A 27,959-nucleotide genomic window follows, 5' to 3' on the forward strand; every position below is an offset into this window, starting at 1 on the left:
CTGGGGCTTTTTCCTGTTTTGCACTCAGTATTCTTAGGAGAGGCTCTGACCCTTCCAAAGCCCTGCACTGTAATAAGTGAATTTGATAATGATATTATTATTAAATATGAGGAGCTGATAGTTTCAAGTGCCTAAGTGGGGGGTGTTTATGTACCACTTTGGCACACCTAAGTCTGAATCCTGCAGTAAATAATAATCTGTTGTCATTTGTGTGTGTGTGTGTAGTTTTTACTTAGATATTTAGTTACATATTTACATAAACTGCAAAAAAATGCTGTCAACTACATGAATAAACAATTGTATTTAATATAAAATAGATACATGTTTTACATTTTCTCTTCCTTTTTAATTAAAAAAATCATCAAGCTTTTTCCAAAAGCTTGGAATTTTTTTAAAAAGCTATGGAATGTAAATATGTCTTACAGTTTTATGTAAAAATCGTATTTATACTGTAATATTAAATATTCAATACACTTATAATAGACAATGAGACAAGATGCAGAAATGGTTTAATATCACATTTTTATTTCAAAAAATATAAAAAGCAACTGGTGTTTACATTTATAAATATGAATACACCCTTAAATTATATTGAGCAGTGTCAATACAATAATACATGTCCAAGGCTATTTTACAAACTGAATAATTGGCGATGTACCCTACACAAATCATGAATTCCATTTTTCCTCCAATAAACTCTCATTCAGATTGTTGCTTAGTGATTAGCACTGGTGTAGAAATGTAATATTAAACTAAAACACACAGAAACATTTACATGAAAAGACTTACAGGACAGAAATAAGTCTTAGGAAATAAGCTGAAGATAATTTATCAAAGTTAGGGAGAGTGCAAAATGAATAATAATAATAATAACATTGAGGATTTTAAATAGAGTAACTTACAAAAATGAATAATAATTAATGCATAATAAATACTCAACACATATAATAATGAACATTATGCTAATGAATACTTATTTACATATTTATGACATAACTAAAATATGATGCATCTCCTAGCTGTATGGAATTGAATAAGTGGATATTACTCTGTGACTGCACACATGTTAAAATGGTATGTGTAATGTGTTTATTCGATATATTTACTGGTTCGGTGGCAACCGGGTGACAGTCAACTCAGTGAAGAAACAAGTCAGCGACAACCTTTACTGGTTAGGTAATAGTTAGGTTCAAAGAGATTTTTTAATTGTCTATTTAAATGACAACATGATTTAAAATGTTGAAAATAAATTTATATAATTGACAAACAAACCTTATTCTCCAGATGGAATAAACTCTATATTAAATTATCTTCTGCAACCAAAATTGCTAATCCTTTATATAAATTGTATTGATTGTAATTGTATGATAACGTTATTTAGAATACAAAAGATGACCTGCAAGTACGGCTTAAGGAATATCTTTACTCTCAACGTATTGGGACTCCCATAAAGCAGGTGATTCTGTGGATTTTCCGGCGCCCTATGTTGTCATTTAAATATCATAAAAAAATCTCTTTGAACCTATCTATTACCTAACTGGTAAAGGATTTTGCCGAGTTGTCTTTTTGCCGAGTTCTCTGTCACCCAGTTGCCCCTGAACGATATTTACCTGACACTGTTACTGATAATACTTTTTAATAATTTTAATTGAGTGTGTGTATATCATTGGGGTGGGCTAGCATCCCATCGAGGACAGGTCCTGCTGCTAGAATAGGAGTCCGGCCTTTATGAACTTGATTTGGGAGAATGTAGGGCTACAGTTGCTACAGGTTTCAATTAATTTTAATTAAAGTTTAATTAGAGATAATCATAAACAGGTTAGGACTCTATTGTTAGTCTTTCTTTTCCCTTTTGTGTTTCTCGGTATGTGAATTTCAAAATAAAAAAATTAAGAAAGCTGTGTAATCATTTTTCTGAATTTGGGTGTAAAGGTTGTCTTTAATCTCTGACATTTCTTTTAAGCTGATTCAATAAAGAGAGCATATATGTGAATATGTATGAATATGTGTCTCATCTCCAGAGCTTATTCAAAAATGCCATATTTTGGCTGAAAAATCATTTAGATAGAGTGTATTGCAGGCACATCCATGAGCCAGGATGTTTTTTACTCCCGTAAGTTAAGTTTCTTCAGAAAAGCAAACTATAAGCCCAACTGTTACTGCGCTCAGAACCTCAGAAACCTGAAGTCTAATTAAATATTGTGCTCAATAAAAAAATGAAATTAGCCCAAATCAGTGTGAAGCAACTTACACCAGCACCCTCCATGGACTGGGCCAACAAGTCCAGGCTGTACAGTGTATGATCCCAGAGCACCAATTATAGCAACGCCATAAAACTCACAACTATCTGTGAGGCAGTAGACTATTTTTAATAGAAAAAATGTGTTTCCAATAATGTTGATACAGTTTGCCAAAAACATCACAGTAAAATAAATGACAGCATTTCATTGTATTATAGCACCCTGTTGCAAAGAATCAAAACCTTTGCACCAATTCGTAAAACTGCTTTTATTGCTCGTTGTCAGTGTGAGGAATGTTTTTATAGGGTAAAGTGAAGGTCAGAATGCCAATATGTTGGCACACCCCTGAAGCAGCTGAAGCAAAATGCAACCTTTGTTTAAGAACATGCCAGTGTAGCTTTGGTATTGACTGACAGCACACTTCAGGCAATTGGTACAGTTAATTAAACTTTATCACACAGGCCTTTTTTAGACTGATTATTCATTATTTAACTGTATAGGATATTGCATATTTAATATTGTGAAAATATAAAAAAGAAAATATCATTACTTCTTTTGCATGAATCAAGCAATGCATGAAAACAGAGAAAGAAGAAATCCCTGATCAGCGCACTATAGCTATGTATTATACAAGAAGACACTCTAAAAAGAGAAAACAGGTGGAGGTCTCATTATTGGTATTTAATACAGAAGAAGACATCAGCCAGAAAAGGAACATTAAGACAACAGAAGAATCACCGAGAAACACAAAGGAAAGATCTTATGTATCTTACAACCATCATTTGAAAATTAAAATAAAACACATTTACAGGAAAGATTCATTTTAAATGTTTGTCTTGATTTCACATAATAATGAAGAGCACAAATATAACGAAGACAATGCCACGTGAGCCATAGCTTCACATTGGTGCTCAAACATTGGGCTTCACGAGTACCTGAACTCTTCCTCAGCTTAAAGTAACTGGTTCTGTTAGAAAGTCACACATAAACAGCAGCAACTTTACACACTGAAGTAGAATATTGGCCACGTTTACATTTATTTAAAATTCTTTATTATCTGAGGTCTTTCTCATTAAAGACTTTTTCCTGAAACTCTAGCAATTTACGTTCTTTTTTTAAAAAAGACAGTATATCCAACAACATACTTTATTTAGTGGGCCAGAAAACCAATAAACACATTGTTATAGAAGTCTGCTTTTGATTTTTTTAAACAAACATTAACAGAAAGCATGTGTTGAGTAAATTATTCAGTATTAAAACTATGCTGTAATATGAAAGGTAGTGTGGTGGGGTTTTCTCTTCTAGACTAAGACTACATCCGGTGGGTGGCATACGGGATGGACGGGCATCCCAACCAGGAGAGGGGATGGTACCGTACCCGGATGGGAGGCTCCTGGAGGACAGACAGACATGCTGGGCAAGGGATTGAAAGACTAGGAATTCTGTACCCGGGCAGGAAGCCCCAGGCAATTGGAAAGGTGCCCCGACTGGATATGTTTTGTGGACCTTCCCAGGCTGAGATAAAAAAAGAGGAACGGGAAGAACTGTCTCTGAGGGGTGTTTATTCTCCCCAGGTGCTAGACAGCAGCAGCCCCCCATATTGGCACCCATTTCGGAACAAGCAGGGAATGCCAGGAGTTGTAGTTCAGCAGCAGAGTCCTGCTGGGGTCCATGGGTGCTGCAAGAGGGCATCTCAGGGAGATTTACTCCCTTTTATACATGACTTCCATGTGACCCAGAAGTACTTCCAGTACTCGCAGGTCTTTAATAAAAGGGACTGCACTCCCTTCTCCAGGTGAATCAGAGCTGGGAGGACGGAGAGCAACCCTCAACCGGAGAAGGTGATTGAGAAGAGATAACTTGTGCTTTGTACGTAACTGAGGTATTGTGGATAATAAACCATCCTGTATTTGAACCCGGGACTGTGATTGTGCCATCGTGTTGGGGTTTGCGGCTTGCTGGTGCCCTGTTTCTATCACATCCATACTATTATGTTTTCATTTAAAAAAGGCAATTTTAAATGAAAATGATCTCCATCCGCACTTACGTTTTCACATCATTTACAAAAGTATCTCCATCCACAAAAACATCAATGAAAATGTGTATGATGACTAATGTTTGCATTTTTTATCAAAAAAACAGTACTGTGAACGTAACCTAAGAGAGGAAAAGCTACAACCTGATAATGCTCAGTATGTCCTGAACTCCTCATCTAAGGAGAATATTTCTACAAATGTTGTGAAAAGAGTGGAAGGAGGGTGAGGGTTAGGGTTAGGGTTAGGGTTAGAATGAGATTGTAAGAAAGCAAAAGAGAGCACCACTTGGCTTGAAACAACCGAAAGTAACTGGTTGAAATAATTTATAATAACTAGTAAGGTTTCTTACTCTTAGATACTGATAGAATATTCTTTGTGCGGTGCAGTCCTGTTTTTGCCACCTTACAGGTTAGTAAGTTGTGACAACTCTAAAGTGAGTGTGGTCCCCCCAATCAGACCAGCCCCCTGTGCCCATTAGCTCTTATTTATTCCCTGGTTCCCCAAATTCCTGAATTGGATAAGCAAATGGATGAACATCTGTTTTGTTCAGCTCATCATTTTTATGTGAAGTTAACACTAATTGCCTTAGCTTCTTATAGATTAATGTAAAATTCTTTTTGTAAGGTGGTACCTGAACAAAAACTTGGGCAGTTAATGAATAATAAATGTGTGTGTGTGTAAACTTAATGACGCTATTTTTTCGCCATCACAGAAATTGGTAAAGACCAGGTTCTTTAACTAGCACCACTATATCGATTTAAGATCAATATGAAATATATTTAACAATAATTATATTTAACAATTATAGTCACATGATATTTTAAGAATTGATATGCTTTAAATGTTAAATGTAAAAAAAACTGTTGATAAAAATGCCAGAATAAATACAAAAATGTCACATACAAAGTCTTACTTTTAAGTATAGCCTTAAATTTCCATAAAAGCCACTTATTCTGGGATTACAGAACATTTCCCAAATACAGACAACTGCAGAATATTTAATCAAGTGCAAAACACTTGGTAACTCGTTTATGAACAGAATTTCAGCAAATAATGATTGATTTGATAAAATCCAGGAAAACAATGCTGGATGCCGTAAGCAACAACCTATTTGCTTCTATGCCTACAAATCTTTAGTTAAGGGACACACCAAAATTATTTCTTCACAATCATGGTATATGCATAGTGATTGCATTCTAAAGTGAAGCATATTTTATACATTTTAGAAAATAACTAGCCTGGTCTTGCTTTTTATAATGGAGTTAATGGCTACTGGGTTCCATTGTGAAAAAGCATAAAAACTGACAAAATATATACATTTTTCAAGCCAAAAATGTTATCAAGCATTAATGTGCGACTTGAGATTGTATACATTTTGCAAAATAGCATATCCATGTCATTTGAAGAAGGGAAAAAAAAGCAAAACATTTTTGTAAGATTTAACCATTTTAAAAGGAGAACAGCTTTCCACTTCACTTTGCTGCTTGTCTTCCTCTGTGACAAACATTCATGGCCTGGGCATTCATTTACCACAGGAAGTTTTCACCAAGTGCGATTATCAACATTGAATGTTGATACCCAGATGTGAATTGTTGTCTGTAGTCTGTAGGCAACTAGACGATAATAACTGTAACACAGTTGCTCACATTCTTTTACCATACGGATGTTTATTTCATTATTTTGAGATGCTACTGCCTGCTGCCACCAGTATGATAATGCATGTGTGTGCTTCACTGAGTGAGAACATTGAACATGTGTGTAGCATGCAATCAAGTGATGAGAACTGAAGAGATGTCATAGGCATACATTTAGTTTTAATCAGGTTGAAGTTTAATAAGTTTGGTACAGATGTTTTAGCATAGGCAGAGTGGTAACGCAAAGCTGTCATTCCCGCCTCACAGCAGCAGATTCTGCCCTAAGTTTGCACTTTCTCCTTGTGTATTTATGGATTGATTGGTATCAGTGTGTCAGTGACTTTACTCACTCAAAAACGTTCTGCTTCGTAGCCTCAACAAGAGTGACTCCTTGTGTATAAAAATGTTTGCTCATTGGTTTGTGGCTGTTTCACTGTGGTTGCGCTTTAACACAAACTGCCACTACACTCTGTAGACAGTATAAAATAACAACACAGAATATAATAGATGAAAAGTATGTGCAATTTAGGAAAAATAATCAATGATTTGAGTGTGCTTCTGTCTGTCATTACAATCCATGCCAGAACACAACCATTAAGCAAACTGAAATGTAGTAGCAAATGTAGGATAATAAGCAGAATTCGGCTTGGTGAAGTAAAAGTGTGGGGTTGACATAACTTCACTCACAATGCCTGCTGTGAGCAGACAAGCAAACAAGAAACGTATCCTTACCTCAAGAAAATAGTGCCAACAATCTGTGGTGAAATGTATTGTTTCCAGTTTACTTTCGTTGTCACAAGTATGACTCAGAAACAATCAAGACACATTTTTTTATTTAATTGAAACCTTTGCAAATTCAAAGTGGACATATTCGGTAAGTTTTAAGGCTCTTCTTCTAAAATGCAAGGGCAGACTAGATTTTTTTTTTTATTTATAAAATATTCTTCACTTTGCAACATTATGTCATGTGGCAAATTAATGTATACCATGATTATGAAGAAAAGACTTTGACTTGAAAAAAAATAAACTTATCCTTTAAATTGTTTGGGAAAGTAAAGGGAGAAAACAGGCAATTTTATTGTCACCACAGCTAAATATCTAGTGGCAGAACTTATACCAATGGAGAATTTATGAGGTGTTTTGTGTTTGAATATAAAATACTGAGAACTAGCACCATTATCAACAAAGCTTTATCAAGATTTTACAAGAGTGCACCCTACAGGTTGCTACAAGGTGAAACCCTTATAAAACCATTTGTATGTACTGTAAATACCTGAAATTGAACAAATACAGTATTACTTTGAATTTTGTACAAAGTAAAAGGAATATAAAACTGAAGCACCAGAAATCTGAGAATGAAAAACACTTTTTTTTGATGGTGACATGTTGGTACAATATTTAGTGCTGCTATTGTCCAGCTCCAGAGATGTGAACTTAGTGCCAAACATGAACATCATATGTGTGACATTTACTCTGTGTCCAAATGGGTTTTTCCTTTTGTCCTTTGGTGGATAACGTACTGTATCTCAAGTATCTTAGTTAGCTTATTTTTCAAGTAGGCCTGAGCATTAGGATCGTGTTCTGGTTTTTGACTTTTGCTTTGCTATCGACTCCTAATTATCATCTGGCCCTTTGATTCTGGCTATTTTTGATCTTTCATTTTTGACTTATTGCTTTACCTGCCCGTGTCCTTCTGTTAAAATTCATTTCCTGGTCTTTCAATACTCGCTACAATCCTTATAACAATGTGAAGATTTTTTGAAATGGTCAATATATTCAAATGTTTAAAGAGAATGCATTTTTTTTGATATACAATGCACTTCACATTTTTCAGAAGCATAGAAAATTGTTGCCAGACCAATTACAACATAATAAAGAAAGCTTAAAATTAAGGCGATCAGATTACCAGACAAACACAACAAATTCGAGTTGTTGGATAGGAAGGGGAGAGTATAGGCAGTTCCAGGGTAGTTTGTGTGATTATATTTTATGTGATATTTTCTGATTTTCAACTTTTCCATCTCGCCAACCATTTTGTATCCGACTTTGTGGATAACTCTCTCTAAAGACTTTCCTTTACAATCTTTTTTTAGTTTTCATATATTATTGGGTAACACAATTTGGGCTACAGATTTCTGACTTTTGACCTTGGTCCTTCTCTTTAAAGTATTATCTCCCCTTATTAAAATAGTTCACTAAGCCGATTGTTTTCAATCAGGCAGCTATGGACACAGGGCTAGCGTTGCTATCTGCAAGCGAATTTCACAATCATAGGTCTGATCGTGTCTATTTTAAGTTGAACTGATTGGTGATTTAATGCAACAACGTAATAAAAAAGGGGTAGGCAACAACATGTACAGCACAATGACCCCATTACTCTAGCATTTAGAAAGTAGTCACACTCAAAATACAGGATTAGAAACTTCTAAGAATACGTCAAGAAATGAAAGTCTGGACACCTTACTTATAACTGACTTCTTTCTTTCTTTTTGTGAAACATATTTTACAATGCTTTTAAAACTCTTACTATCAATTTTTATACATCAAACTTATTTGATATTTTTACATGTTTTTTTAAAATGTCTCAAGTATTTCTGAAATGTCTTAAAATAACTTCTTATCCATTTTAAGATATCTCCGATGCATTTTTAGGTATCTGGAAATGACTTCCTGTCTTGTCTATCCTGTCTTCCCAAAGAAAATACGGAACATCTTGAGAGGAATTGGTTTTGAGGAATCTTGAACAAAATGTAAATTATGCCAAAACAAATTTCACAGATGGGATGCTTTTTCAAGTTTCCCATGAAACCTTCCTATGTTTGTTTTCTGGGGCCCTAATTCTGGAAGAAACAAAGTGCTAAAGTTGATTTCATGCCAATCTATCAGAGAACACACTAGCATTAAGTTAGGGCCAATTTCAAATGTTCAGTCAAACCTAGCAGCAGTTGTTTGTACTGTGGACGAAAACCCAAATGGACACAGCATAAATATGTAGCTCCACAAAAAGGGAAGGCCACCTGGAAACTAAACTCGGGTCCAGGCTTTGTTTGGCAGTGACACGATGTGCTGTGTGAGAGAGCCAACGTATTACATGGAATCCTAAAATTCTGGAAGATCAAAAGGCATTATAGGATAGCTAACAATCTTGTCTAAATAAATCAAAAACATGTTGCATGTTCATTAGCTCCCCGATTATAGCAAAGTAATAATTGTCATACTAACAATATTTTAGCAGAATGTACTGTAATGTAAATTATACTTTCTCTCAGAATTTTTCCTAGTATTGGAATACAGTATTTACAAAATAAGCACCAAATAAGTTGTACACCAGTTAACAATATCTATGAATTGATGAAGCACCATTTATGACATAAAGACTGTGTATTATTAAAAATATCTTATATCGAAAGACTGCATTGTTTTTAAATTAATATTGGTCGGCCTTTAGATAAAACTGTAACCTTGATTAAAAAAAAGTTAATACATGCTTAAAACCTTTTGTAATAAAGGTACACAAATGACTTCATACTTGCATTATTCTTCTATGTAGTTACCATTTAAATGATAAGTATATAAATAGCTGTAAATTCCACACTAAGGTGACACTTCAGCTCAAAGTACATTAACCAGTTAACAGGAAAATGTCCTATGTTTAAAATGGTCGCAATCGAGATGAATATTTAAACTTAAAATGCAAGTGAATTTTAAATTAATTGTTCAAAGTACTCTCTTTGTTACAATACAAGAGCAGCACAACTTAAATGTTATCTCCTGGCCCTGCTCTAGTCACAGTCCAGAGAACAATCAACTGATCACAAATGCAAGACTCTTGGAATTATAAAGATGTGCAAATTAATTGAAGTTAAAGAGCATGTAGAAATATCTCATTTAAACCAGTACAGGTAGTTTGAAGTGACTCCTGGAAAGCACATGTTGTTGCTGCAAGAACCTCCATAACTTGGTGGACACGCAGAACATGGAACTCCTACTTTGTAGGGAGCTTCTCCAATCCAGTTTCCTCTGAAAAAAGGAACAAAGATAATATATTATATTATATTATATTATATTATATTATATTATATTATATTATATTATATTATATTATATTATATTATTATCCATCCATCCATCCATTTTCCAACCTGCTGAATCTGAACACAGGGTCACGGGGTCTGCTGGAGCCAATCCCAGCCAACACAGGGCACAAGGCAGGGAACCAATCCCATTCAGGGTGCCAACCCACCGCAGATTATATTATATTATATTATATTATATTATATTATATTATATTATATTATATTATATTATATTATATTAAATCAAAAACATTGACACAACATTTCTGCCTAAAAGTGACAAAAACCAAATCAAAACAATCCATGTGTTGTATATTTACATCATTTTTAGTTAAAAGCTTGGTTTGTTTTTTGTTTTAATATTTAGTAGACTGCAACAACAACAATATTTATTTCTATAACACATTTTCATACAAATGATTTGTCTCTAAGTGCTTTACAAGATGTCAAAGAGTAATTACATGCAAAGAAAAAAAATTAAAATCAGATAAGATAAATGATTCAGAAATAGTACCCTAAGTTCTTGTCAATAAGCCGCGGCTTATCTAAGGAAAAAAGTTGTGAAAATGAAAAAATAGAATATCGGCTTATACATAAGTCCGGCTTATACATCCATCGCGGGGGTTGCGTTCCAGAGCCACCCGCGAAATAAGAATATCCGCGAAGTAGAAACCATATGTTTATATGGTTATTTTTATATTGTCATGCTTGGGTCACAGATTTGCGCAGAAACACAGGAGGTTGTAGAGAGACAGGAACGTTATTCAAACACTGCAAACAAACATTTGTCTCTTTCAAAAGTTTAAACTGTGCTCCATGACAAGACAGATGACAGTTCTGTCTCACAATTAAAAGAATGCAAACATATCTTCCTCTTCAAAGGAAGAAACAAATCAATATGTCTGTTTGGCTTTTAAGTATGCGAAGCACCGCGGCACAAAGCTGTTGAAGGCGGCAGCTCACACCCCCTCCGTCAGGAGCAGACAAAGAGAGGGAGAGGGAGAGTTTGTTTTTCAGTCAAAAATCAATACGTGCCCTTCGAGCTTTTAAGTATGCGAAGCACTGTGCAGCATGTCTTTTCAGGAATCAGCTTTACAAAAGATAGCAACGTGAAGATAATCTTTCAGCATTTTTAGACAAGCGTCTGTATCGTCTAGGTGTGCAAACAGCCCCCCTGCTCAATCCCCATACGTCAGGATCACAGATAGTCAGCGCAAGATTGACAGAAAAGTAAGCAATCTAGCTTCAGCCATCTGCCAATAGCGTCCCTTGTATGAAATCAACTGGGCAAACCAACTGAGGAAGCATGTACCAGAAATTAAAAGACCCATTGTCCGCAGAAATCCGCGATATATATTTAAATATGCTTACATATAAAATCACAATTTAAATGACCGCTACGCGCTCGTGTTGACTCGGCGACGCCCAGAGCAGCAAGAACGCGCTCCGGCCGCTCCAACCGCGCCATGCGGGGAGTGAGAGAGACGGCAATATCTCACACTCTCTCCCCCCTTAAAGAAATTAAATGGGCGCGAGTGAGACCACTGACCTCCCTCCCTTCTATTAGTTATAGGTTATAGTATGTTCGGCTTATCCATGAGTCCGGCTTATCTATGATACGATTTTATTTTAAAAATTCGTATGATTTTTGGTCTCCGGCTAATACATGAGTCCGGCTTATAGACAAGAACTTAGGGTATATAAAAAATTCACACTTATTAGAGTGCTTAAATACAGAATTGCTTTTCTAAATGATGGGCCAATGATAAAGTCAGTTGGCCAGGGTGGACAGAAAAAATAAAATAGAGTCCAAAAAAATTAACCAACTCAGGCTTCCATATGAATAGGTACATTATTAGAAGACTGGAAGAGTCCTTATATGTAATATCATATTGTAAGTCTCTAAATGTGCATCCGATGATAAAGTTAGATGGCTAGGAGGACAAAAAAAAAAAAAACTACACTTAAGCAGGAGAAGAAAATAAAATCTGTAGGGGTTCCAGGCCAAAATATCCCCCAGATCCCATAGGGCATTCTACTGAACAAACATGTTCTTAAGTTGTTCTTTATCAGTTTTAGGTGGTGGCCAGGTTCTTAGAGTGAGCAGTGAATCTGCAGAAGACTGGCATGGGATAAAACGGTTAGAAACCCCTAACTGTGAGTAAACTGTATGCCGTAGTTAAGATGAAGCATGTTGGCATAGTGATTATAATATTGCTGGCTCACAGCCCCCAGAGACTGGTTTTGAATCCCAGCCCCGTTATTATCATTAGAGAGTTTGCATGTTCTCCCTTTATCCATACGATGTACAGTGCATTAGTTTAATTACCTGCCAGATAATGTTGCAGACACTGTTGTTGTAGTTAGTAGTATTAGCCTATCTATCTATCTATCTATCTATCTATCTATCTATCTATCTATCTATCTATCTATCTATCTATCTATCTATCTATCTATCTATCTATCTATCTTCTTGTAAAAAGTCAAACTACTCCCTGTTGACAAAGTTGCAAAGTTCTAGGCAGAAGTACAGAACAGTCAGACATAACTTTAGGACTCTCCATTACCTGAAAGGAACTATGACATATTCCAAGATCTCAAATGTGCCTCAGATCCTTTCCTGAGCCCCCTATAATAAATCTCCCAAAAAAGCACAATACTTCAACAACAGACAAAAACGCAAATATTAAAGTGAACTATTATTAGCACACTAGTTGATTCAAAGCATTCTCAGGCCCATGCATAAAGACACAGGAGTAACCTTCATGTAGGATGATGTATCGCACTTACTTGGGCGAATAATTGCACACCAGGTAGGTAGCTCTTCTCCATACTGAACCCCAGACATTCATATTATGGCAAGTATTGATCGCACAGCCAACTCGATTGGAAGTGGCCCACACCATCTAAGAAATTAAAGCAATTAAGCAGGAGTGATCTTAAAGATAGTAAAATGAAGAAATACAAAATGATAGAATGCTAGCAGTTTCCTACCTGGGTATAGTGCGTGCACATTGGGCCATAGCATTTTAATGGACATCTGGGATTGCAGTCTTGAGGGTATGGAAATGCATAATCCTTCACTTCATCATACCAGGGTTTCACTAGTTGAAGAATGGATCGATAGCTGAAATAAAAATAAATCAAAGGAATTCAATACACTTTTAATGGGAGATTGATTGTCATTAATGATTATTTGCTAGAGACATGTTAGAAATAGGAATGTACAGTTAAACACACAAGGTTTGGTTGTCCCTTAAGGGAATGATTTGAGGAGGAACATCAGGTTTCAAAAAGGGACATTGCACCTTGTTAGCTCTACATACCATTGTAGACATGCTATGGCATGCTAGAGCTACCAGCACTTCATCTGTTCTCAATCTGATACCTCTCTAATCCATTTTTAATACAGTCAACCACCAGGTCCTCTTTGACCACCCTCTCTGACACTGGCAGCACTAGGACTGCCTTCAGGTAGCTTGAGTCATAGCTCTTGGCCAGATCCTACTGTGTGTGGTGTGGAGAGATGTCAAGGGTGCACCAGGCAAGCATTGCAGTGTGTCAAGGATGAGTGCTGGGCCCTCTCTACTTCTCTTTATACAGTACATCTCTTTTTATTGGGTCCCATGGTTTTCCCAATCTGTGTTATGTTGATGATATGTAGCTGTACTTGTCATTCCCTTCTGAGCACCACAGGTTATCAGCTACAATCTCTGCATGTCTCGGATATTGCAACCTGGATAAAGGAACACCATCTCCAACTCAACCTGACAAAGACAGACTTTCCTGTCATCCCAGATCATTGGTCTTTTCAGTACCCAGTCTCTGTTCAGCTTGGCTCTTTATTGCCAAGTCTGAACACAACCTTTTGTTACAGCTGACTCTATATGGTCGATACGTACCGTCCAGTCCTTACTGACAAATTCTGACCCAGGAATCTCAGGAGATACTGGGGCCCATGATCCCATATGCACATCGAAGCCCACGATTCTGCAGATTTTGCAAGAGTTTCATCCCAAACCTACAAAATAAAGTAATAATTGTGGCAAGTGATACAAGGTAAAGAAATAGTATAACATGTAGAGTCAACAACAGGTGTGCAAATCTTTGGAACTATTGTTTCTTTCTTATTAACTTGCTACCAGCTTTTATGTCTTTTTTCAGACATCTGACCAATGAGACAGCCACATTCTGTGTCGACATACAAGGAACTAAGGCAATGCCATTCTTTTCGCTTTCATTTTTCTACAACATCTTTAGGAACTAAAAATAAACATTCTTGACCAACAGCACAAAAGGCTACTTTATCTTTGTGGTTGTGTCTGGGCTATTTGGAAAAACTCAGTAAAAAACTAAGACATGAAAATTTCATCTCCAAAAGACATAGACATAGGGGAATCAAGTTTGGGTCCAACTTAAACCCCTCACTTTGTGGAGTTTGCACTTTTCCCAGTGCCTGTATGGGTTTTTATCCCATGATGAAGAAAGTTCAGTTAATTCTAAAACTGTAATTGCCCTGACATGAGTTTTAGTATGAATAAATGAGCCTTGTTGTGCACTCCCTTATGCCTTATGTTCCCAAAATGGGTTTTGTCTTTCAGTTTCTGTGGAGGATTTCTAGCATATAAGCTGTATATATATTTTGTATGTCATTATTTGTAAACTAGATAAACTAAATGTCTGCATTGGGCTGGCGCCCGTCCCAGGGTTTGTTCCTGCCTTGCGCCCTGTGCTGGCTGGGATTGGCTCCAGCAGACCCCCGTGACCCTGTGTTAGGATATAGATGGGTTGGATAATGACTGACTGACTGTCAGTAATGTAATATTAGTGTTGAAATCGGCATGTTTTACTTTATTGATGATAATAGCGGTGCTTTGATTTTTTACCTAACCAACCCATCCTACCTTTAGGGACTGACTTGGGATGTGAAATTTATGGTGAGGGGATGGAGCATCAGACCAGCCTAGCAAGGGTGACTGTTGTCACACACATGCGTTTGAGAGACAGTTTATGGGCTCAAATAGATCCAGTTACCTGTCAAACCAGGGGTTGTTGCTGCCCTCTAACTCTTTTTCCTCTCTCCCGGCAGAACAACTGAAGAAACCACCCAGTAACATCGCCTCCGGTTACAATCCTCAAGACCCACCTCTTCATAACGTCACTTTCAGTTTCAACCATCAAGATCCCACCTCTTCAAAACATCACCTCCTGCAAAGTCTACTATATATAACGCCATCATTTTCTCTTTTGTCAGTTCCGATTTGAACTCTGTCTCTAAAGATGTCATTTCCTTTGCTTGTGCTCCAGTACTGTATATGGGGGATCCCCCTAGACTTTTGACAGTGTTTTTGTCTTCATTTTACACTGTGTATGGACCATAGGAAGGCCATAAACTGACTAAACAAAGCAGCAGGGGGATGAGTTGTACCTAAGCACTTTCATTGGTAGATGGCACAGGAGGGGACAGATAAACTAATTCTATTAGTCTAAAGTATGGCTGTTTATGATTGGTTTTCAGTCAGAGGCCTTTCTGTACTATGAAAGCCCATTGGTTTGTGTTATGTGGTGAGAGTACTATAAAGTTGATCGATTTCCTCTTACCTACCTTCCTCTGCTCTCTATCTGGCCATGAAGATGAGAACATGATGAAGACAACTCTATCTCAGCAGCCATATTGAGACAGGCATATGGCCTTTTTCAAAAGCCCATTCAAAGACCATGTAGTAGCAAAGCAAGCTAGACTGAAGATAAGCCGAGAGCCGCCTATGGATGTAAGATGTACCGCTGCTTAGGCTGTAAATGTATGATCTGCCAATATTCACATAGTATTCTACTTCCTTAATATTTTGGGGCATTTTATCAATAATACAGAATTAAATGTGTAACTTTGTGCTTGGTGTGGGGGGTGTGTGTGTGTGTCCTGTGGTGGGCTGGCGCCCTGCCCGGGGTTTGTTCCTGTCTTGCACCCTGTGGTTGGCTGGGAGTAGCTCCAGCAGACCCCCGTGACCCTGTGTTAGGATATAGCGGGTTGGAAAATGGCTGACTGACTGACTTAACTAATGTCCGTCTCTTTATGCTGTCTAATTGCCTAAGGTTACTGATATAGAAGGGAGGGAGAAAGGAAGTGCTAAAATACCTGATCACAGAGTTGTAAGTGTATGGGGTTTTACACATTTTATTAAGGACTACACAATAAAGAGTATAAAAGGGAGAAATTCCACAATAAAACAGCATCATTGGAAATTAGAATCAAAAATATATGGATGGGTGAAAATTACCTAGAAGAGGAGCACTTATGAGGACATAGGTGCTAAAAGTGTATTGCTACAGAAATGGTGGTGCATACAAATTTAGCCCTGTTTATGGTAGGGAATCCCAGCCTAGATTCAGCAGCAGGATGTAGAATCAGGTGAAGCTATCAGGAAGAATGTTGTGTTTTATTTTGTAGATTCTGTTATCTTTGTGTATGCTGAGTAGAAGACATGGCATCTTCATTGGAATAGCATATTTAAATTGCGGAACTATACTACCTAATTAACTAACTATATTGGCTCCTTCAGGTTGACTCATTAGGGATTTGTGGAAACTATCCTGTTGCAAGTGGTCCTGTAAAACACACAAGACATTTACATTTAGTTGCTTAGCAGACACTTTTATCTGAAGAGACTTGCAAAAGAGATCAACATAATCGAGTAGCACTGGTCTGGTGACTGTTTAGGAACAAATGCTACAGAAAAAGGTTACAAAATTGATTTCCACAAGCAAAAAGCTCAAAACAAAATTTAAACTAATTACACTTCACAGATCTACAAAACCTTACAGCTATTATTTAGACAGATTAGTAAAAATGTTGTGTACGACTGGTTCTGTGAGCAATGCGCGAAAGCCAAGAAGCCCTTGCATTCACACTCAAGAGGTTGTTGTCCACATTGTTGAACGTTTTGAAAGAAGTTATCCTACATCAAAAGTCATCAATATGGTAATTACTACAGATGGGGTGTCACAAATATCATTTTAGTGTGTACTGCATTATGTGCAGGTGACTTTTTTTTACGTGCCATGTGGTACCTTATGAAGGAATGGGAGAGATGCAACAAGGTGTTCAGGGAGTGGTGCCTTTGATAACAGTACCTCAGCTGTCTCCATGGGGATTCCACTTGACAGTCTGGGACAGCCGTAGAAACAGAGGCTTTGAAGTTGTTGGGTCCGAGCGATATGGAAACTCCGGCAAACAGCATATTTGGGAATGAAAGAAGTGTCAACAGTTCATTTACAGTTGATAGCATGGAAGTGTCAATAAACAAAGCCCTCATTCTTCCAAATACTGACTTGGGAAACTCAAAGACTATTCAAGTACGAAGTATGACTAAGTAACTTTACTTTCTTGTGTACTTATAAGGGGAATCCCCTGATAATTTGCAGATGAACTTCACGTCAAACTGACTCGCAGACACCAGGGCACTGATTCACTGCTTTGCAAAGTTGTAATATACTGTATATATTTGGTTGCCCTGGTGATGTGCCACAGAATAACAGCAAACATGACATATGGTGCCCCCCATGGCTTTATCAAAGGTTTGATTTATAATGAAAGCAGTGTTTAGGCTACGAGCTGCTGAAGGTGACTGCACCAACAGTACTGGAGGACCAGCACTGGTTCCTCTGATTCCTCATCTGTCATTGTGTGTAGTCTTTGGCTTGGACTTACAATAATTAGCCATTAATTCACAAGGAAAGCTTGCATGAGAAGACAATAATTGCTTGACATAGGCACCTTTCAAGCAAGGCCTGAGAATTTAAAAGTATATCAAGGGAAAACTTTTTTTAATATTTGGATTTCTTTTCTCTTGCTTTCTTCATTTAAAATAGTCTAAATTTGCTAATTTTCAAGTCTGCATACATTTTTGGAAGCCACAGTAGAAGAAGAACATAATAGATTAACAAAATATTCGATTCAAGTCTAGAACCGAGTCTGAAAAGGGCACATTCACTTTAGGGGGCACATTGACTCACAAACCCATGGTCACTCGTAACTCCTCTGGTTAACATCTCCAAATGGCCTGACAGAAACTGTGTAGACTGTAAAGGGAAACCAATCAGAGGAAAAGTACCTCAGTCAGAAGCCAACATGGGCTCCATGACACTGAGGTGGCTCTGCTATCTGTTGTGCCTCTTGTTTTGCTCTATTACACTTTCTATTTCAAAAAATGATAACAGAACTAATTTTGAAATTAATTAATATTAAAAATCTGTAAACAAATATTGTATTCTGAGCGGATTCTACTGAAAACTATGTCATAAATATGCTACTTTTTTGCTTTCGTATGCATTACACAAAAATTATAAAAATGGGTTACTTTGTCTTTATAATATTATTTTGTTCATGTAAAGAAAACGTAAAACATTAGTTTTAATATACAGTAGACTTTTTCTAAACTTTGCTGTTTATTATTTTGTCAATATTTCTCATTTCTACTGTAAAGTGCATGTGAAGTACAACCCATAAATGGTCCTGGTAAGGTTCAAATTAATGCATCATTTTCTTTGTGAACTGTAGGGCACCTGTTTGTTGTGGGCATACCAAATTAACATTTAACCGCCAATGCCACGAGTGTACTGCTATTCTTTTTCTTTTATCTTGCTAGAGAAGATGCCACCATCACTCACACTTCTCTGGTACTATTTAGACAGAAATACACATACTTCACAATAAGCCTCGGTAAAGCAGTTAACTATTCTGCTGCTACCAATTATTCCCTACAGTTTCATTTATTTTGTTGCTATCTGCTAATTTCATTATCAATATTCACTCATCCTGAACAATTCACACTTATTGGAACATATCATTTTGGATTTCTTTGGTAGTTATCATTGTTGTACATGGCCGATGATTTCATGTTCATGTATGGATTATTTATAGGTTTCAGGGATCGATTTTGTCAGTGTCATTTTCTTCATTATATATAAATATCTGTGTAAGCTCGTGCTGTAAAAAGCCTGGGGTCCTAGAAACTAATGAAATCATCAGAAAAAAAAATTGAAATGTAGAGATGTCAGGTAATTGAAAGGAACAACTCTGGGTATCTCTCTCCTAGGAGGTTTCGTTTTGCCGACATGCTCGCATCACTTGTGTATTAGCAGCGGGAGGAAAAGTAAAAGGGACACCGTTTTGTTGATGTACTTGCCTCACTTCTGTTTTGCAGACATGCTGGCCTCGCTTGCATATCCTCGGAGATGGAGCCCTTACCCCTACTCCACCTCACACCTCCACTCATAGACGTTTATATACAAGATGAATATACTATTAACAGTCTTGTGTTGTTAATAAATTCCTCAATTTCCAATTCATTCTGGCAGGACACTTGAACTTACATTAGGGTAACAGCAGTGGATGCAAGACAGGAACAATGTCCTGATGGGGTGCATGTCTCACAATTTGCAATCCCCAGTTAACCTAAAACTCACCTTGGGCTTTTGGGAGGAAAGCCATAGCACCTGAAGGAAAACCAATACAGACACAGGAAGAATGTGCAAACTCCACATGGAGAGCAACCAGGGGTGAAAATTGAGCCAAGGGCAATAGATCTATAAGGCAGCACCACTAATGATGGCTCTGCCCTTTGTACTATTTGTTTACAAAGAGTTCTATTAATATTGTCATTAAGATCATCTTGTCAGCTATTATGAGATGTTTCTTAATCCCAATAGGTGCCCTGAGACGGTGGAACAACTGAGCTGTGTGTGTTTTTAAATGTAGATTTTTCAAACCACACCTTTTCCATTCACTTTTAGATGCACACTTTTATATATTACACAGCCGGTCAAAACTTTTAGAATGCCTCAGTTTTTCTTCAAATATGATCAGTTGAAAAGGTAAGCAGTAAACTGACAGAGGTTTAAATGTAAAGTTTAGGATAGATAGATAGATAGATAGATAGATAGATAGATAGATAGATAGATAGATAGATAGATAGATAGATAGATAGATAGATAGATAGATAGATAGATAGATAGATAGATAGATAGATAGATAGATAGATACTTTATTAATCCCCAAGGGGTAGGCAAAAACTGAATAAAAGGAATATTACAAATGGGCCTTCCTTAGGGAACAACTAATAGATTTTCTGCAGCAATTAAAATAAATGAAGCCTTGCAACTTGCACCAAACAATTTACACAGGTGTCCCAACTTCTGTTGATTACTTAAAATACCATCATTCTGTCTTACTGCAGAGTTGGAACAGACTGTGTAACTTCACCCTTTGAAGTACTACTTGGACAATATTCCAGTGATAATGCCAATAAAATGGCAATTAACAAATGAAATGAGACAGATCATTATTACCCTTAGAAGTGTAGGCCTTTCATTTAGAGAAATAGCAAAAAAAAAAAAATCCAAGTGAGTAGGGTGGTGTCCTACACAAAGGCAATTGGAAACTGGAAGAAACTCTGATCTGGCAAACCCAAAGTCACAACCCAATCAGAAGACAAGTAGCTGAGAGTCACCATCTTGCATGATAGACACCACACAGCACAACAGCTTAACAGTTCAGGTCTAAAAAAGCAAGTATAATTTTCTACTGTAAGGAGGTGACTTAGTGCTGCAGGTTTGACAGGGTGAGTGTGAGTGGCAGTAAGAAAGCCATTCCTTAAAGGACAAAATAGGGCTTTGAAATACCAGCTGTGATCTTCTGCAGACTGGAAGTAAGTCTGATGGACCGATGGATCAAAATTTGAAATCTTTGGTTCATCACACAGGGTGTTTGTATACTGTCATGTTGGTGAAAGGATGATTTCCCCAGTGTGATGGTCTGGGGTTCTTTTGGTGGAGGAAGGACTGGAGACTTGCACAGAGTGAGTGGCATTCTGATTCAAAAATGTTACCACAGTTTGGCTGTATAATCAGCAAAAGGTGGCTACTTTGCTGTTGTTGCTTGGGAGCATGCACATATTTTATGCACTTAATGATTCCTTGACTTATTTTTTTTTATTTGCCATTGTTTATTTGTTCTATGCCTTGATTTCATGAAACATTAAGACATTAAACTGCATGCATTACCATAAAAACTGAGGTATTCTAAAACTTTTGACCGGTAGAGCATGTCTCAATGTGTTTGTGCTAATGATTATATGGTTTGCACCTTTGTTGTCCTTTTTCATGCCTTTTATCTCTTATATATACAACACCTTAGTCATCATGATGCTGTTTTTAAATGTTCCTTATAAATAAAATCCCCTTGCTTGCTAGCTAAAGCAGGTTGTGTCAGTCTTGCTGATGGAGCAGAATGAAAGGAAAGTAAATCAACTTTGTGTTTCTTAATTGTAAATAAGAATACTCCTTAGTCATCATGTTACTGGAAAACCCATGGAAACATTGCAAAATAAGTACTTTATTATTCCTTAAGAAATAATTTATTAAAATTAAAAAGAAACACTACATTATTTTGCTCAAACTTTACCAGTGGGTATAAATCATGAATAGGCAGCATTACGATAAAAGAAAATGCATTTTCATTTGAGAATGATTTCAGCTTTGTTTTCATAGGCGTATTGTAGCTTGATTTTATATTTTTAGGGGCCCTATATACAGAATACTTTTTTGATTAGCTTACCGATACAGTAGCTTAAGTGATTATAAGCAGCATTTCAGGTCAGAATAAAGAAAGGCTGGACCCCCCCGGCCCCATAAAAGCTCTGACTACACTTCTAAATTTATTAAACAGGCTAAGCCTCTAATTCCTTTTGAGCAACATCCAAGATCATGTTTAAGGTAGTATCAGATGTTCTGGTTTTTGTTATTTTTTTCTTTTGTGCCTGTCAGAGATGGACATTTAGCATTGTGTTTTTATTCAGCATGCATATATAAACCAAACAATTAAAGTGACATTGGTGTTTCAAAGAAGTTTGAACCAAAATGTTGATATTTTGTGGAGAGAGTTTGTCTGTTTTTTTTCTTCATTAATGTTAGTTTCTGTTAGTGGTGATAATTCCAGAGACTGAATTAATTCTATATGGTTAGCTGGAATTGTTCAACTACAACTACACATACATTTATTGTGTGTGCCCTAGAAAAAGACATCACTTGCTGTCAACATACGATAGGTTTTTAATTCACTGCATCTTAAAAGAATAACACTGGATATTTTATAAAAAGATATATATGTCATATAAACAAACAGAAAGTAAGAAAATCAGTATTTTCTTACTTTATACTATTATATACCATACTATTATATGATATATTAATTTGACTTGCAACTACACAATGGCACTGTGACAGTGCGGGTCGACTCCACACTACCAGTTGCATCCCGGAAGCCACCAACCCCTCCACAGCTGCATGAGCACGCACACCCATGGAGATCAATCTGGCCAATTAATTATTTATTTATTAAAATTGGCCACCTTTTACTGAGCCATGGGCCTGCTATACCACAGGCCCTTCACTGTGCTGAAGTACTATATTTCATAAACAGCTCTTTTCAGGTAAGCACCACTTTTACAAAACAATATCAGAGAGACCTCCTATTCTTCAGCAAAGTTGCTCAGGACTACAGGGTAGGTGACCATGTAGTTCACCCTTAAATGACTGCATGATACTGTATATACAGAAACTATTTAGAGTTCATGTGAATACTTATAAATAATAAAGATCAAATCAAAATTTGGTTTAGCTTTTATGCAATAGTTAATTTATTTTATACCTATACCTGGCTTTGATTTCAACAACACAGTGTAGATGCCACATGGGCTGGAAGGACATCCTAGCCAGAAGAGGAGATGGTTCCTTACCCAGATGGGAGGCTCCTAACAGGCAGAAAGGCATCCTGGCCGGGGAAGAGAAAGGGATCAGACCCGGAAGGAACGACCAAAAGGGATGGACGAACAGCCCACTGAAAAGAGAAGATGCTGCTGGGGTTTTTTTACTCTTCCAGCACGCTAGATGGCAGCGGCCCTGGATATCAGTGCCCAGTGGGAAGCAAGGAGGGCATGCCGGGAGATGTAGTGTGACAGAGCAGCCCTGCTGGGGTCACTGGGTGTCACAAATAGACTATCGTGGACTATCTTACAAACAGACCTCAGTATGTGCGTCTCGGGAACTGCCGGTCTGACATTGTGGTCAGCAGCACAGGAGCGCCGCAGGGGACTGTACTTTCTCCAGTCCTGTTCAGCCTATATACATTGGACTTCCAATACAACTCGGAGTCCTGCCACGTGCAAAAGTTCGCTGACGACACTGCTATCGTGGGCTGCATCAGGAGTGGGCAGGAGGAGGAGTATAGGAACCTCATCAAGGACTTTGTTAAATGGTGCGACTCAAACCACCTACACCTGAACACCAGCAAAACCAAGAAACTGGAGGTGGATTTTAGGAGGCCCAGGCCCGTCCTGGACCCCGTGATCATCAGAGGTGACTGTGTGCAGAGGGTGCAGACCTATAAATACCTGGGAGTACAGCTGGATGATAAATTGGACTGGACTGCCAATACTGATTCTCTGTGCAAGAGAGGACAGAGCCAGCTATACTTCCTTAGAAGACTGGTGTCCTTCAACATCTGCAGTAAGATGCTACAGATGTTCTATCAGACGGTTGTGGCGAGTGCCCTCTTCTATGCAGTGGTGTATGGGGAGGCAGCATAAAGAACAGGGACACCACACGCCTGGACAAACTGGTGAGGAAGGCAGGCTCTATTGTAGGCATGGAGCTGGACAGTTTGACATCTGTGGCAGAGCAACGGGCGCTGAGCAGACTCCTATCAATTATGGAAAATCCATTGCATCCACTAAACAGTGTTATCTCCAGACAGAGGAGCAGCTTCAGCGACAGACTGCTGTCAATATCCTGCTCCACTGACAGACTGAGGAGATCGTTCCTCCCCCACACTATGCGACTCTTCATTTCCACCCAGGGGGGTAAACATTAACATTATATAAAGTTATTGTTTGTTATACCTGCATTTTTATTACTCTTTAATATTGTTTTATTTTAATTTAATTTAATATTGTTCCCTTATCAGTATGCTGCTGCTGAAGTATGTGAATTTCCCCTTGGGATTAATAAAGTATCTATCTATCTATCTATCTATCTATCTATCTATCTATCTATCTATCTATCTATCTATCTATCTATCTATCTACTATAATAGACTTTCACATGACCCAGAAGTGCTTCCATCGGGCAATCACCCTGGCACCAGAAGTACTCCCAGGTCCATAATAAAAAGGACCGCACTCCCTTGTCCAGGTGAGTCGGAGCTGGGAGAACGTGAAGCAACACTCGGTTGGAGGAGGGCAATGCGGTAGTGGTGGTGAGAGAAAAGTATTGTGCAGAGAGAGAAAACTTGTGTCTTTGTGCTTTTTCAAACTTTGTGGAAGAATTGGTTTAATAAACCTTCCATTATTTGAACCCAGGACTCACTATGTGTTCATGTTTCGTGGTTTGGGATCACTGACTACCCTGGTTCCATCACTACAGTCATATGAAATGTCTAAATATTATTACAATGACTTGTGGAAAATCATTTCATTATTATAATGTGTTCATATGTGTTATTCTTACCACAGGTAGCTTCGTAGGACAATTTGTAGGGAAGGTGTAAAAGGATAATGGAGTCAGCTACAGGTTACCCTTCCTGCCTCTTGATTACATGTGGCTAACAATTTGTTTAAGACCATAGAGTGGACCACCTGAACTTAATTATGTAAGGAGAATCCTGAATCTTTTGCAGAAATACAGAAAAAATAGAACCACTCTGACTTCCGTCTCTAATCTCTTCTAATGTTCATGCACAATATGTGTGCATCACCCTCCAAAAAACAAATTGAACTTTCCTATACATATACAGTTAAATGTTTAATAATTGCCTGGTGTTGCTATCATAACGTGCATCAGCAAAAACAAAAAAAGCCTCTTCTCAATGCCACATTGGAAAATAAAAAACTCTAAACACAACAGTGTGGCTATTAGTTCTTGGTAGCCCAGTTGTCTCAACATTATGTTTCAGAGTCTATTTGGGGTTTTTTTTAGCAAGGGGATCTTGGTGATGGACAACTAGCATTGGTACTTGGAATGTATGATCTATGACATGAGGTATAGTTGTGTACTTCTTGTGTAAAGGAGAAGGAGGCATTCAGATAACAGCTGGAAGAAGAAGTGAAAAGGTAAGTGACGGGGAGTTGATCATCCTGTGGTGAATGAGAATAGGAGTGTGGGTAAGTACATTGAATGATTTAGAAGAAGACATGAAGAGAAAATGACCAGAGATTTGGGTTGGTGTGCATGAACTTCTGGAAAGCAGAGTAGCATCTGCTAACCTAACAGAGTGGTGAAGTTCAAAGTCAAATAGATTACATTCTGGTGAGAAGAATGGACAAAACATTTTGTAGTGAACTGCTAAGTAATACAACGGGAGGCCTGTATGAAATAGCAAGGGCTGCTGGTAATGGACTTGAGGATGAAAGGAAGCCAGCCTAAGAAGAAATGTGGAAATTCAAGGATTAAGATGTGGAATATGAAAGAAGAAAGGCAAGAGAAGTTCTGAGAATACAGAAGGCCGACACAGTATTATTTTAAAATTTCAAGAGGGAATAAAGGAGATGATACTTGGAGAAGAATGAGGACTTTGTTCATAAAAGAGACAGAAGCAACAGTGAAATGATCAAGTGGATATGTTCCACCACAGGGTGATGAATTGCAAGAAGCAATAAAATAAAATTCAATGGCATTTAAGGACTAGAGGAATCTGATGGTAAAAAAGAAGAATGGTACACAGAGGCAAATGCAGACAAAGAGGGCAGTGTGATGAGCAAGAGCAAGGACAGTGGTGTAAATATATTAGACATTGGAAACAAAAGAAAGAGAAAGGAGTCAGTATATGAATACAAAGATTATAAAAAACAAAAACAAGGTCTGGATGATTTTGTCTGTGTGAGCTGTGGTTTAGTTGGAGTGAGTTTCTGGGTATGTCATATCACGTGACTGAACTTTACAAGAGCATGTCTGTGACTTGCTAAGATTATGTAAATAAAGACTATGACTGAAAAGGCGCAGAATGTTTCATGGCCTTATATCTGCCTGGGCATAGCCAAACCAGCCATTCTTCTTGCAGAGTGACAAGTTTTCATCTAACAAATCTCAGCCAAAGGACATCGGGGACCACCTGTTGCACACATCAAACATCCTTATGACAGCCCTGAACAACTGAAAGGAAAACTATATCGTTCAATATTGCCTGGTCACACATTGGGTAGAGAGGAGTGCCCCACAAGCAGAGAGCCCAAGAGACAAGAAGATTAAGAAGGAGAGTGGCAACAAGTATATTTAGATACTCATCTCTGAATTAACTGTATCATAAATCTCCCTTTGGGCATATTAGGGCCAGAGGCCCCATGAAGCCTTGTCACAGACAATTTAAGAAGAGGAAGATTGAGAAGCGATGCCTTTCAGAGATGAAAAAAGGAGGATCTGCCAGTTTCCAGTGAGAAGCCTGACCTGACTTGGTAACAATGGTACCCAGAGAGAATACCTTCTTCTGGGGAGAGAGGGGATGAAAAGGAACTTTGATAGAGAGGGTAGCTAAAAGAAACCTTCATTGTTTAAATACAGACATTTTATTTAAGAAAGTTTATCGGTGTGTCTTGCTGTTGCTAAAAAACTGAGCCAGAATAATGTGGAGAAATACGGGAACCAGAAGCCGGGTGTAAGGCAAAGAAGAATATGTAATGTTAGAACTTGGGGAAAAGTAAAAGAACCTGGAAGTTACAACCATCTGCTTATTTTTGATGACATTCTGGCCATTGAATGGTGACTTAGGCTGGACAGAGGGTATGAACAAATTTCACTCAACCTCTCTGTACAGACTTTCAGGGATGCAGTAAGAACAATTCCTGAATAATCTTTCACTCTGGAATATTTTTTGGAAATCCTAAATTATGCTTTGACTGTTTTGGCACTGACCATCCATTAATTTACGGAGTTATTATTTGCATCCAAATAATAGGTGTCCATTGCTAGGATGATCTTTTCAAAAGCTGTCATTTGCCTAAGAGAAACTAAGCATGTAATTTAACATGATGACACGTTTTTCAAAACAAATTAATTGATCCTGTTCAAATTGGTTATAATACTAATATGACATCAACTCAATATTATAAAAATATAAAAACTAAGAGAAAAGGCAATCACATAATGGGAATACAGCTTTTAAAACTATATAAATGAAATTTTACAACCACTTAGCTGTTAGTTAACCAGATAAAACTAGTGCTCTGAAAGTATTCATATATAAGATGACAAACTTTATTTATTTATTTACTTAACAAACTTTATTATCAAATTTTCTCATCCTGAACAAAAATGTAACAAAACACAGTTGGTTCAAAATACCAATAACAAATGTATTAGACCAAATGCAATGACCAAACACCTTTCCTATTCTCCACAGTCCTGATCTACTAGCTATTATCAAGTAATCTGGTGTTTAAGTATGAAGCTTGGAATGCCCGTCTGTTCTTCTTACTTCACATTGAGCTATGAGACAAATCTTCAGATGGCAGTCTTTGTTCACCTCACTTTCACTTGGCCTATCTTGGTAAAGACTGCGGTTGAAACACATTGAGCTGGATAGGCCACCCTTTCCTCTTCTTAATCCTTCTGCAGAATTCTCAGAGAGTTAAGGAATACAATCCCACCAGCATGTGATGGGGAAACCCATGGATGTTCTTCCAGTAGGTCTTGCTTCTTTCAATACGGAGAAGCCATTGTTGCACTCCAAGATTCTCCAGTTTTTCTGAGTTCCTCATCTTGTCATAGAGAGTAAGTCCCGCAACCTTTCAATGGAAAGTTTCTGTATTTTGGATACTTGTACTTGGAGTTTCATTTTCTCAGTCACTATCTGTTCTGCAAGTGAGGTGGAATGTGGCAAGTAACTATGCTCAGAAAATTGTAGTGAGAGTCTGTTTCAAAGGTCAG

General features: G+C 37.5%; 1 protein-coding gene across 1 annotated transcript in view; it reads right to left on the reverse strand.

Annotated features, from left to right (window-relative positions):
• Nucleotides 1–9,221: 9,221 nt before the first annotated feature.
• pi15b (peptidase inhibitor 15b) overlaps nt 9,222–27,959 on the reverse strand; it is a 31,552-nt gene continuing 12,814 nt past the window's right edge. The window contains exons 2-5 of the mRNA XM_028804443.2: nt 13,889–14,007; nt 12,981–13,113; nt 12,777–12,892; nt 9,222–9,930 (exon numbers count right to left, since the gene is read on the reverse strand). Coding sequence (XP_028660276.1) covers nt 9,795–9,930; nt 12,777–12,892; nt 12,981–13,113; nt 13,889–14,007 — 504 coding nt within the window. The 3' untranslated portion in view covers nt 9,222–9,794. The remainder of the gene's footprint in view (nt 9,931–12,776; nt 12,893–12,980; nt 13,114–13,888; nt 14,008–27,959) is intronic.

This window comes from Erpetoichthys calabaricus, chromosome 6, assembly GCF_900747795.2.
Source record: "Erpetoichthys calabaricus chromosome 6, fErpCal1.3, whole genome shotgun sequence".
In the NCBI taxonomy this organism is placed as follows: Eukaryota; Metazoa; Chordata; class Cladistia; order Polypteriformes; family Polypteridae; genus Erpetoichthys; species Erpetoichthys calabaricus.